Source organism: Mytilus galloprovincialis, chromosome 6, assembly GCF_965363235.1.
Source record: "Mytilus galloprovincialis chromosome 6, xbMytGall1.hap1.1, whole genome shotgun sequence".
Classification (NCBI taxonomy): Eukaryota; Metazoa; Mollusca; class Bivalvia; order Mytilida; family Mytilidae; genus Mytilus; species Mytilus galloprovincialis.
This window is the reverse complement of record NC_134843.1, coordinates 39849631-39864124: the sequence shown is the minus strand read 5'-3', so window position 1 is coordinate 39864124 and position 14494 is coordinate 39849631. Positions and strand designations below refer to the sequence as shown.

General features: G+C 32.5%; 1 protein-coding gene across 2 annotated transcripts in view; it reads left to right on the top strand.

The window, feature by feature from the left end:
• Positions 1-14494, top strand: part of LOC143079550 (sodium- and chloride-dependent glycine transporter 1-like) — a 33523-nt gene that overhangs the window by 4385 nt on the left and 14644 nt on the right. For both annotated transcript variants that reach the window (XM_076254956.1, XM_076254957.1), the window contains exons 2-8: positions 1695-1786; positions 2878-3040; positions 4789-4920; positions 5414-5566; positions 6576-6642; positions 7129-7261; positions 10592-10726. In XM_076254956.1, the coding sequence (XP_076111071.1) occupies positions 1695-1786; positions 2878-3040; positions 4789-4920; positions 5414-5566; positions 6576-6642; positions 7129-7261; positions 10592-10726 (875 nt within the window). The remainder of the gene's footprint in view (positions 1-1694; positions 1787-2877; positions 3041-4788; positions 4921-5413; positions 5567-6575; positions 6643-7128; positions 7262-10591; positions 10727-14494) is intronic.

Genomic DNA, 14494 nt, shown 5'->3' with positions numbered 1-14494 from the left:
GTCCCTCGTAGAACATATATTGCACTCGCAAGCTCGTGCAATATAAAATTCTACTCTGGACAATATTCCCCAATATGCATGCAATAACCCTATATTACTAGACGTAGATGCGTATTTCTAAATATCGCAATAGCAAAACTTTTCCACTTTCGGACGATTTTTAAACCGGATGGTAGAGGCTTTTGTTGCTATTAGAACCCAGTCAATCTTCGATTATTTTTCAGATTTAGTAGCGTAAACGGAACAAAGTGAAAATTAGTCGTAGCAAATATTTACTAGAAAACTGTTAAAACTAGATTTTTTTAAGAGCAATAAATTATAAGCATTGTGGTCTATAGTAAGTGTACATTCATTGGGTAAATTGTTTAATTCCAACATTCATCGCAAAAATCCATTTTTGGAAAAAGTATCAGATGAATATTCTCATCTCGCCCCCAAAAAGTAATTCCATATAAAATAAGAATATGTAGTTTTTTGTTCTTTATTAATGTACATGTGTACATTATATTTTGAATAGATACAGGCTTTTATATAAGATATAATTATATAAATGCGGGGACTATTTTTCACTCATTTGTAATTTCATTGGCAATTTGGATAGCAATTTGCAGGGACCGATCAGGACTTTTTATAGAGTTTATCACTTCCAAATTTGTTTACAAAAACTGTTCTGCTTTTATAAAATAAAAGGAGACAAAAGAACGATGATTTTAGTAATAGGTCATTGTTAGCAAAACCCATAGAGAAGTATAATCTATAATAGGTTCCAGATGACAAAATGTTGTCCATTTCAAAACAGAAACTAATCGAACACAATAAAAAATAAACGTCAAACAAATATGATAGACAGCAACCCATAACAATGTCTAATTTTGCAGACACTATATTTTGGATAGACTTTACGAATGTGACCATGTTAAAACTTGTTGAAAGTTCATAGTCTTCAACCTAGTCCGAAAAAGTTATGTAAGAGCACAACATAAGCACAAACTTGGCGCTAACGAACATGATTAATTCCACAACATACTGTTTGTACCTGTCCAAATCTAGGAGCTTACAATTCAGTAGTTTTCATTAGTTGTTGCATATCTTATTTGTTTTTCGTTTATTGTTTTGTAGCATATAATCGTTAACTTTCTATGTAATTTGGTCAATGGTCAGAGTTGCTTAAGTGGCAATCATGCAACATCTTCTTATTTTTATAGTAAAGGTGGAAATGGCTACACATAATTGAACATTTCCGTAGTCAACTGTGTTCGTCTTGTATTATGTTACCTATCGACCGTCAAACAGCTGTTGTGAGGAAGTTTCCCATCCCTTTAACAGGGTATAGGATTGAAAAACACCGTCCAAAAAGACGCGTTTTGTACATTACCAAAGCCAAATGACGTGTTTTCTATATTACCATAGCCAAAAATACCAGTTAAGAGTTGAAAAAAAAAACAACCAAGTGAATGGCCGAAAACACATGGGCATTAGTCTTAGAATTTCTTTGCCTATATACCTCACTGTTTTCAGAGACAAGTCGTGCCTTTAGGGCGAACACGTGTAAGAACCTGCACCAGGGTCCATGATACCGGTATCTTGTTTGAAATAAAATCACAGATTTACACTGAAGACCTTTAACATTCGTTGAAACAATCAGATCTGTTATAATATTACTACATACGTTTGGTTTTTTTTTATCTAACTAGAACACAAACTTTCCCCCGGAGGAAGTCTTGACAGTGGGCTTGGTAGTGAATTTTCGAGTCAGGTTGAAAAAGGCGTCCATTTTCCGACTCAGGTAAATATGCTTTAAAAATGAACAATTATGAACAATTATAATCAAATATTTTTAAATTGGGAGTTAAATGAAAGAAATCGGTTGGAATATGCATCTTTAATTAACTACCGTCAAAACATTTGCTATAAGAATAAAAAATTGAGCATACCAAAGATTTAATCAGAATCAATTTATAAGCAAACGACATAGTTTTTTTAATGGCCCTTATTGGCTTCCGTACTTCCGTAATATTCAGTATGCTAAGGTATAAATAAGGATGGCAAATCAGATTGTAACATATACAAACTTCACTAAACCGATAGTTTACTTTGTCAAACCGTTTTCAAAAATTCGTTTGACAAGAAGTAAATGTTACGAAGCGGATGAATACAAAGTTGTTATCCATTCGTTTGAGCTTTTGATTTATTTGATTACGGACTTTCCGTTATAAGTTTTCCTAGGAGTTCAGTATTTTTGTGATTTTTTTCACAAGAAACTAAAACATATGTGCATTTCCTAGAATAGTTTTTATGTGTGGTGCTAAGAGAAAATCAATCAAAATTCAGAGAAAAAAATTTTGGAAAGCGATTAACGCAAAATCACACCATAAACATAAACATCGCAAAGATAGCTATAGAATTTGACATGGTTTAGTTAATCATGTTATTGTTAAGTACAGATATCGAAATATGATTACAAAAGCATTGGCATGTCGGACCAGTTTTTCTCTGGAAACTTGCTGTCGCCCAACACTGGCACCGAATAAAGACAATGACTACAAAACATCAAAATAAGTTTAAAGCCATACTATGCTTTCGAAAATCTATTTCACGTAAAAGGTGCCATTGATATGATATTGGCAATCAAAAATATTTCGTAGAAAGCTCTAAAAATGACACAAAAAACAGGTGAATATTGCCTAGGAAATATACATTCAACAACTTGTATCCCATAATATAAGTTAACAAGAAAGTCAGAACATATCAGTGTAAAACACTTGTTCAAGGGAAGCGAATGCTATCCTCTAAATCTTACCCGTATATAACATTCAACTGCTTTATTGCAATTGCAATTTTCTTCTTGCATTGTTGAATAATGTTTTTTTTAACAAGAATGGGACCAAAAATGACAGTGTTGAGATTGAAGAACCAGTCAAAATTATGGAACGTGGCCAATGGGGTGGTAAACTTGAATTCATTTTGACATGTGTTGGATACGCTGTAGGTCTGGGTAATGTCTGGAGATTCCCTTACCTGGCTTTTAAAAATGGTGGTGGTAAGTATTGACACATATATTTTATCTATATGTATATATAATGATAATAACATTAGCGGTACCAATTTTCCTGCACCAGATGCGCATTTCAACAATACATTCTCTTCAGTGATGCTCGTGGCCAAAATATTTGAAATCCAAAGCTTATATAAAAAATGAAGAGCTATAATCCAAAAGGTCCAAAAAGTATAGCAAAATCCGTGAAAAGAATCAGATAAACTCTGTGTGCTGATTAAAGTCTTGCCAAATCAAACTGAATTCGTCCAACTCTTGGTGTTAGTACGCGAGCAATGCATTATCTCATTAATGTATGATGTATGGTGGTTATTCGTTTAACGCACAGTAGCAAATTTTCATGCATGTGAAGGACAACAAAATGTTGAAGTTTGGTGGTTAAATGTTCAATGTCAAGTGGCAAATATTTCATGCATATGCAGGACGAGATAATGTTTGAAAGATATTTTTGTGACAATTTATTGAAAAGTAAGCCTGAATTACAATTGCATGATCCGAGAAATGCCGAAGAACTGACATATCATGACATCTCCTTTCAACCGTATATGTAAAATCTACTTTGTAAGTAAAGATATAAGACCATTTCAAATAATGTAGAAACTCTATACATATTGAGTATGTTACTGCAGCAACACAGCAACCAAGAAATACACAGGATATCTTATTTATAATTTATGAAATGCGATTGTTTTTATTGAAATTTGTTGTTATAAGTTTTCAAAAATCAGTTATATAATAGTTCATTGAAAAACTGGTCATTATCGTTATATATGGTCTGCCCACAGGACAATGGTATTGACTAAGACAGCGATAATCACCGAGCCATTGGCGTGTTCATTATCGCTGATACAGTCAATAACACTGTTCTACGGGCAGTCCATATATCACGATGATGACCAGTTTTTGCAGGACCACCGTTGAGGGAAAATTCGTCTGGTTACATTTAGTTGTTTTGGCGTACTAAGTAGTTCCACATTCCGTCAAATGGCAAATAGCTCCTGTTTATTCAGAACGAAAACACATTTTATTTAAAATTAAAACTAATAAGAAAGATTTTGCAGAGTTGATCAATAAAGATTAAGGCGGAAAATAATTAATGCCACTAGTGAAAAGAAGAACTGTTAGGTAGTCTTAGAATTTTTATTATGCAAGAGGTCACATATACCGTCTAATCTGTTAACATGCTACATTGGGTTATGATCATTAGGGTTACGATTATGATCGTTAGGATTGCGTATTTATTCATCCTAAACAGCCAACTGAACACATTTGACAATGACTGTCCCTCTGGTATCTTTCGCCTTTCTCTTGTACCAGTTTTACGGACTGTCAAAAGGGTTATTCTAGGACATAGTTGATAAAACGCCTAAAATAGTAAATTTCGTTACAATGCTTCTTTAATTATCTGTCTATCTATTTTTTTTTTTAATTATTTATATTTTGTTGAAATATTATACTGCGTGATTAATTGGGATTTTAACAAATATAAAAGAAAATCATTGGACAATACAGGAAAAATTCATTTTCATAGTTAATCATTTTAGTAACTTCATAATACACACTAACATTGAATGTCCTAGTCAGATATTCAATACAGCTTATTTCTTTATAGAAATTAATGGTATGAAAAAAACGATATGAGTAATGAGATTTTGATGGTAATACATGTATGACATGTTCTGACAAAAACATATGCCTTATTTTTTACCTTAATGACTTTCACGTTCTTTCAGGTGCATTTCTAATTCCATACTGGTTCATGCAACTTTTTGTCGGAATGCCACTTTTCTTTATGGAGCTGTCATTTGGACAATTTGCTAGTTTGGGTCCATTGGCAATATGGAAAGTTAATCCACTCTTTAAAGGTACTCATTTTACTATTAAAACACTCTAAATGCTAAAGTGCAATATTACAGAAACTTGCAGGTCTGACCATCAAGAAAACCAAGGACATTGAAGAAGACGAATAAGACAAGTATGTCTAGAATATAACAAAATTATACATGTAACCTGGAAAATTTATGTTCATAAACACACAACAACATTATGTCTTGTGCAGTGAAAACACATCACTGAAATAAAATTTGAATTCGCTTTTACTTATTATAATAGGTACTTAGTTGTCTTTTGTATCGAGACGACTTTTAAGTTTGAAGATATAAGGTTAACCATAAACACACACATTTTTATTGAGCTTTTTAAATACTTGTATATTTTTTTGTTGTAATTTTGAATTTTGTCGAAGGTGCTCGGTTTTCCCTTGAATTCTTTGCCTTTAAAACTACGTTCTTGAAATTTTGTGAATGTATAATAAAGGGTTAAAACAAATATCATAAAGGTTGCAATTTATCATTTCAGGTTTGGGTTACTGTTCAGTGATAGTATCGGCCGTCATAGGATTGTATTATAATGTTATCATCGGCTATTGTTTCTTCTTTTTCTTTGCATCAATGTCTGATCCGTTACCATGGAGTCAGGAAGTGACGTCACATAATAATACAAACAGTACAGGTGAATTAATAGAATTTGACAATGCTTACTTGCGTTGCTTTATATTAATATTAAATTTGTAACAAATAAACAACAAAAAAGAAGAGCCTGAAGATACTAAAATGATGTTCAAACTCATAAGTTAAAGATTAACTAACGACGCCATGGCAAAAAGATGTACAACAGAAAGCAATTTATAGACTCTTTCAAATTCATTACATGGAACGCGAAAGTATAGGAAAAAAGTGGATAATTATTCATAATTTGAAATAATAGATTGTTGTACCCAAGAAAATGAAAAGTTTAAACGCAATGATATTTAACTCTCTAAATTCTTAGCTTATGAACATTTATGAAAGGTAAGTGCAACTTACAGAAATCTTGTACATTGCTTTCCAAATATAGAAGGTACAGGTATTAGTCATTGAGACAGCAATCCGACGACATTATTTATCGAAGGTTAATAAAGGATCTTTAAATATAAACAAGTTCCTGTATAAAATAATACATTTTAAAAGAAAATACCTTACTCTAAGTTAGAGTAAAAAAAAATATGTAAGTCCATAAAAACTAACTTTATCAACTGTCATATATCTGATATGGTAGAGACATTTTCCGAAGAAAATGGAATGTTAAATCTAATTTTGATGCTACATTTAGCTCAACCTCCCCCTTGTATCACATTATAAGCAATTCTAATAAATTTTATCTTCTATCTCTTAATACAATTTATTATGAATAAAAAGAGAACCTCCTTTTCAATTGAAAGCATTCTCTTAACATTTTTGATAATTGTTTTGTTAGTTAACGAAATTTTATTTATTCAAAATTCTCTTCCAAGGCATGACTCGTGCATACTTCATAAACGTTTTATCTGTAGAATATTAAGTTATTATACTTTGAAGAAAGTAAGTTTCAAAATAAAGCATTACAATTTTACTGTGAATAATCCCTGTCGAAAAAAATGTTGTGAAACCTGAATTGCCGCGCACTAATGAACCAATGTTAATTACAAATCTATCCGTTTTAGTTCTAATTCCAAGTAATTTCACAAACAGCACTGGTACAGAAAGATCCAAAAGCGAAGAATTCTTTTAGTAAGTATGGATACGTTTTTGTGGAGAAAAAAATGTTGCTTCTATATATTTATTGTTCACTATTATTTTGGTCATGCAACGTGAAATCATAAAATCACACAATATTCCAGGGAAGTTTTTTTTTATTAACATTCATATTCACAGCTAATGTTCAAATTTCAATAAATGAAATAACACATAAAAAAAAAATAATGTTCCGAAACGCTTTACTGGATTTTTTTTCACTAGGAACGCTCAAAGCTTATAAAGCTATATAATAAAAAGGGACAGATTCATTTGAATGTCACAATAAAGATACAAAGATCTCGATTTAAGATCGGGGATTTTACATATAATAACTGCGATCTTATGCTTATATTTGTTTTTTTCTTTCTTTCTTGTAAAGCAGTATAACTGATAAATGACATAAAGTATGGGCATGTATAATAAAGAAAAGTTTCATTTAAAATGGAATTGTTAACTTTACAATTAGTACTTATTTTTCAGTGATAGAGTGTTGAATATGTCCGATGGTCTACATGATTTCGGGGCGGTTAGATGGGAACTAGCTCTATGCTTATTGTTAGCATGGGTAGTTGTCCTGGCAGTTTTGGCAAAAGGCATCAAAAGTCTTGGAAAGGTAAATTTTAAGACTTCTACCATGATTTAAATTTTGAAATTATAAATCTCCAACCTTAACAGTAATATAACAACTTGAACTGAATCCATATTCAGTTCAAGTTGTTATACATTTCCAAACTCATTCGGTATTCAAGAGCTTGCAGCTGCTACTTTATAAAACGCCACCAGTGTATGAACAGACAGTTGATGAACTATAATTATGTAAAGAACGTCTCGTTAAATTTCTACATAAAGGTTCATCAGAAGACACCCCTCGTTGATAACTATTCCGTACAAATAATATCAACTCATGATGATCTTGAAGTATAGATTCTGGTTATTTACGTTGTTTATCATCACAATTACGTGTTATGTTCGTTCATTATTTATTTGTTTTGTATATTTCTAACCTTTACTGTTTAGTCCATTTTTGGTAATATCATAATTGCGTAGCTCTGTATATATACATCCCCTTCATTGAGTTATTGTGATAACGTAATTTTTTGGTATTTTATCTTATTTTTTTTACACAAATGTTTGTTTTAATAGCAATTAAGATTTTATAAAATTTTGACTGTTCTACCCCAATTTTTGACATTTTTACCTATTATGTCTGTTTGTTTTGCTCGCATATTTTTGTCAATGAAATAGAATTCTACGAGAATAACTTTATAATTGATACCAGAATTGAAATTTTTGTATATACGCGAGACGCGCGTTTCGTCTAAAAAAAGACTCATCAGTGACGCCCGAATATTTAAAAAAAAGCCAAATAAAGTACGAAGTTGAAGAGCATTGGGGATACCTAAAGTTTTGCCAAATACAGCTGAGGTTATATAGCCCTGAGGTAGAAAAATCCTTAGTATTTCAAAAATTCAAAGTTTTGTAAACAGTTACATGATATAAAATTATGACCATATCAATGATTATTCATATTCGTCTGTCATACAATTGAGAGGTTTATCTAGCTTTACAACAAGGTTAAATGCATTGTTCTACATAAGGAAATACCTGTACCAAGTCAGGAATATGACAGTTGTTTTCCATTCGTTTGAGGTTTTGGTTTTGACATTTGTTAAGGAAGTTTCCGTTTTGAAAATTTTGAATAACTGTTTTTGCAAGTCCACTTTTTATATGAAATTGCTCTACCACTACTAATTTAAGGTTCCACTAAAGTCAAAATATAGGACACTTCATAAACATCTAAACTTTGCCTGTATTATTCAACCTATAATGAATTAAGTCATAAACTATGAGAACATATGTTCATTTAAACATACTTAACATATACACACGGTGTAAATTGTAAATAAACTTGAAATTGTTATGTTGTGGCCAAACCGGTTCTTGGGGTGAACACTAAATTTTTTTAAAAACTGGAGGCCTGCAAGACGACTTAATTTGTTTAGAATTGGTATGGACGAATACTGTTGTATCTAATGCAGGGCAAGCTCATGTTAATTTTTCATAAAATGTATTGATTTTCGAGTTTCAGTTAATTTCATGTATCTAAGTGAACGAATATCGAAGGTACAATGCAGACATTGGATAAATATGCCATTTAAACATATGTATGTGACAAATCAACATGAGCTTGCCCTGCATTACATGTAACAGTATTCGTCCATACCAATTTTAAGCAAATAAATTCGTCTCGCAGGCCTCCAGATTTTTTGAAAATTTGGTGTTCACCCCAAGAACCGGTTTGGCCACAACATAACAATTTCAAGTTTATTTACAATTTACAAAGTGTGTATATTTAAAGTATGTTTAAATGAACATATGTTCTCATAGTTTATGACTTTATTCATTATAGGTTGACAAATACAGGCAAAGTTTAGATGTTTATTAAGTGTCCTATATTTTGAATTTAGCGGAACCTTAACGTACGACTGTAAATAAAGAATATACTTTTCGATAAAACTTCAAATACAAAATACCACAATTTAATAAGATTTGTTTCGTACCATGCCATTGACCTTCGCTTGATTCACCTTACAGCCTCCAATTGTGAACTTTCCATTTCTAAGTAGCAACATTCCAGCAGCACCTGCATACGGGGTATATATCTCTCAATTGATACGATATTCCCGTGCTTGCATTTCCTATCATGATTTTCTTGATAGAGGGTTACTGCTCACAAGGAAGCTATTAAATCAAGAGTTCCAAATGGTGAAGTTGAAATCATCCCTTCGTAAATTTTACGGACGCCATCACGAGTTGGTTGACCGTTATGGAATAACCATTTCACAAATGATATCGGATATGTTCCTCACGTCGTAACTACAATCCCCTTCCCTTTCATGAATTTGACCTACCGAATTAGACTATTTACCGGATTTGTAATCACATAAGCAACACGACGGGTGCCGCATGTGGAGCAGGATCTGCTTACCCTTCCGGAGCACCTGAGATCACCCCTAGTTTTTGGTGGGGTTCGTGTTGTTTATTCTTTAGTTTTCTATGTTGTGTCATGTGTACTATTGTTTTTCTGTTTGTCTTTTTCATTTTTAGCCATGGCGTTGTCAGTTTGTTTTAGATTTATGAGTTTGACTGTCCCTTTGGTATCTTTCGTCCCTCTTTTACAGATTAACTGTGTCGTATATTTAGGTAATTTCACGCTATTTCATAGTTTCAACAAATATTTCGTGACATATTGTGGTATTTTTCTCTATAGTAAGCCAAATTAGTTAACACAATGTAACATGTGAAGCAAGATTTTTTTGTTTTTCTTAAACACTAAGTTTATCTATTGGTTGAATTCAGGTAAATGAAACTCAATGTTTATTTAGATTATTCTATTTCACCCTAACCCGGTACATTATTCTGAATTGGAGCCCATTACTTATATATGATATGAATGCAATTGTAGAAGGCTAGCATGTGTACATGTGTATTTTATATTCCTTGTTTGACTTGGTCAGGAATAAAATTCACGACATCATACAATGGCGAACATTCTACCAAGTCTTGTAAAAATGTTGTCAACGCAATAGAAGCAGTAAGAAATCGTTTGATTGGGAGAGATTTTCACTGACAGAGTACATGTACTCCGATAATCAAGAGGAATGTTGTGTTTTTCTTCAAAATAGAATTAAATTAGTGTGGAATTCAAACGTTCTAATTGTTATTTTGAAAGATTCGATTTCTCATTGACATTTCCAATCATGTGTTTTAGTTTAATGAATGAATTTTAGTCAAGGTTAAAATTTTCCCAATTTCCCGCGTAACTTAAAAATGCAAAGTGAATTGTTTTTTTTTTTTCGTTTAATTTTGCCACACATCATACATAATGTTACACGTGCGAACATTTATACAGCCTGTAAATAGCTATTGCTTTGAATTTCAGGTTGTGTATTTCACAGCATTGTTTCCCTATATAATATTGCTGGCTCTGTTCATCAGAGGAGTTACCTTAGATGGTGCTTCTGACGGAATATATTATTATCTGACACCACAATGGGACAGATTAGCAGATTCAACCGTATGTATTAGTATAGTGCCTAACAAGATTTTGTGAGGTAGGCGAAATTGACTTTAAAACGATCGTATTGACTTATGATGTCCAAAAATAGACAAATCGGACATATTTTGACTTTATTTACTTTCTTCTTAAGTTTGGGATTAATTGTAATAAACATATTCCAATGAGACTGAAAAATGCTTTTTTTTTTGTTATGATAAATAATAAGTTTACCTGCCGTAGTCGTGCGTAAAATATATTTCGGCATTTCTCTTAAGAAAATGACTTGTTTAATGGAACAAAACGTCTTATTTGTAAACTTTCTCTTTTACCTCCACAATAGGCTTTTAGAAAATAAGCTTTTAACTGTGTATTCAGAAAATTTTGTGAAAATAGAAGAAGTGGCAATTCTTATCTTTCATACCTTAACTTTCATTGATAAAACATAATATTGACTCGTCCAGTGTCTAGTTTGAAGGTCATTTTAGTAATCGTACACATTCATGCACGTTCTAATTAATAGTCCATCAGCTGGTAAGGTAAAATTTCAGTTCTGTGTTACACCCCAAGGTACCGCATTTATTTTGTAAATCTAAAGAGTATTGTCTGAAGAATATTTTAAGAGGTGTTAGACTTTTGAAAAAGTGTCCAAAGGGGGTTAAAAGAAGTCTTATTTAAGAGTATATCAAAAATTTTGTTTAACACATATATACAGAAAAAAGAAAGAAAGAACCGTATAGGACCAAGAAAAAAAGGAGGAGGGTAATATCCAAAATTCATGATTTTGAATGAAACAAAGCATACATACTAGTTTTCTTGATAAAAAAAGGTATATTTTTTACATTGAAACATAGAGCATCAAGTAACTAAAGGCAGTTGAACAAAATTCAAAGGTAAGAAAGGAAAAAAAACATGGGTCAATGACAAACACCAAAATAAGCAATGTACATCACAGTCATTAAAACACACACATAGTACTAAAAACATAAAAGAACTGTCAGGGTTTCAAGATCTATATTAAAGTTCTTTTAACAACAGAATCACCACATTTAAGGTCATGAAGAAAATAAATACTCAGAATCATCTTCATTTTCGTCAACGCCATCTACCGAATTATCATCACCATTATCTTCTCATCATCTTCGTCGTAATCGTCAGCCATATCGACGATTTGATTATTCTTGTTGCTACAAGCATTCGTACATGTGCAGCCATCTGTACAGGATAAACCTTGTCGAACAAATGAACATCTTTTGGTGTCACAACCAGCTTTACATGAACAGCTTATCGGTATCAATAAAGCATCTAACGCTGGCGGTTGGTCTAGCCAATTAATGCTGATCAAATCGTTCTTAATCCAAATTGTAGTTTGTCGATTGAACATTGTTGTGTTGAAGAGCAGATTTTCAAATCTTTGCCTGAAAGTTGGCTCGTTTGATGTGCTTTAACATTGCATTTTTTGTTGGGGGCAGAAGATGACAATGAATCTTAATTCATTGATGTTATTATTCTCGTAGCCATATATAGCACACAAAAACCTCTCGAGTGTTTCTGACAGTTCTTCGCCTACCTCTTCAAAAGTTTCACCAAGACGGGATAGACCTTCTGAATACTCAACAGAACGTGTCAAAACGCCGATTGCTTTGCTTTTTCCTTTATCAGAAAAACACTTACTAAATCACAACCAGAAAAGATATGGAATCCTGGCAGTGCTCTACAAACATTCTTAATTTTGCACACATTAATTGCACATTTATCAGTCTGCATTTCGAATAATAATATTAGAACTGATATAATTCTGAAAATAGGAGGTCAATACATCCACATCAGTGTCAGAAGATTTTATACCAATGGAATCGTAAATTTTGTCAGCTGCATGTTTTGCATGAAGAAACATCTTTGTGTCGGCTTCTTCCCGTATGCTTAGAAGCTCATTGCATTCTACACTTTTCGTGATTTCATTTACAACATATATTGTGTGGCACATACTTCCATATGATACAAATAAATCAATACCTTCAAGTGTGAATTTATAGGATTGTTTACTCTATTCCGACTCACAGAATTCAACAAAAGCAAATTTGTTTATACTAATTGACAATATTTTTTTCAATTGCCGAGGACAAAATTGTGTTGATCTAGAAATTGTCGTAATGATTTGCCCTCACAAGGACATGCGATCCCGTTCTAAATGTTTTATGGATATTGTGGGATACTGATCAGTGTCAAAATCAATGCGGAGAGCTCTTTCTGAAACTAAAAGGATGTTTTTTAAAACAACTATTGCCATATCAGAAAAAGTACTTGATATTAGTAGGATTGAATAACTGCCGTACCATCAAATATCCACATGCTTTCTTCTGGAATGGCTTGCATTTGTTCAACGTCCTTTTTTTAAAGACCACCTAGGATAGATTCATTTGTCTTTACTAGTGTATCATCAACGTTTGCAAGAGACCATGGAAGAGGACCTAATTCAAACTAGAGTACCTCTCGCATATCCAACTGTCTTGTCTCGGCTATGACAAGCAGGCTACCAAAAAGATTTGTATATGCTTTCAATGTGATGTTGTTCTTAACAGCCGTTAACTGTTAACCTTTTATTTCCTTTGTTGAAAATGTAAGCAATGATTGTCTTTTGATTGGTTTGAAAATATTGGTTGACGTTTGAATAAGCCGTTCAGTAATGACATTTTCTGATACCAACTTTCCCTTTCCATACGCGTTTGGAAGGTAGGAACTTAATTCCGAAGAAGCAACAATACCCGAGGACAAGCCAGATAACTGCTTAGATGTTTCAAATGAATGTGTCCACTTTTACAGTGTCTGAACCAATTTTAATAGATATAGGAAGATGTGGTGTGAGTGCCAATGAGACAACTCTCCATCCAAATAATAAAAAAGTTAACCATTATAGGTCAATTAACGGCCTTCAACACGGAGCCTTGGCTCACACCGAACAACAAGCTATAAAGGGCCCCAAAATTACTAGTGTAAAACCATGCAAACGGGAAAACTAAAGGTCTAATCTTTATAAAATAAAAAAAAGAGAAACGAGAAACACGTATAAATTACATAAACAAACGACAACTACTGTACATCAGATTCCTGACTTAGGACAGGTGCAAACATTTGCAGCGGGATTAAACATTTTAATGGATCAAAACCTTCTCCCTTTTTCTAAAACAATAGTCAGTTTCTTTTTCATTTATTTAAACTGAAACCAACAATGCCACCTCTTGTTTTTGTATACGTATCTCTGTTCAATGTGTGCTCGATTGTTTGGTCAACTGGAGATCTAGAAAATCCACGAGAACTTCTCTGAACACAAAAACAACCAGATGAAAGATGTTCATGCGCATCAGGATGGATATTTGGCATACTTTGCATATGAAGCAAATAGACTGACATGTATCGGGAATAGTTTTGACGGTCATATGCAAATAAACTGAATGCAAACAAAGTAACAAAAACATTTGAAAATATGTACAAAATTTATAAAACAAAAGTGAAGCAATATATCCAAGTAAGGAGGAAAGAAAAATGAAAAAAAAAACTATCAAATGAGGAACAATGTATACATTACGAAAAGCAAATAAATAGTAACCAGATGGTGTGTCAAATCGACATAATTTTGTGCCGAGAGAGTAAAAAGTCTAAACAAATTTCCAAACTGACTATTTGACCTTCGTTCAAAGCAATGTTTGCCGATTGAATGACTAAACAATATTAACTCAATCACCACATAGCTAAACACAAAATGTAATCAAGCACACCTTTATTGAGTTC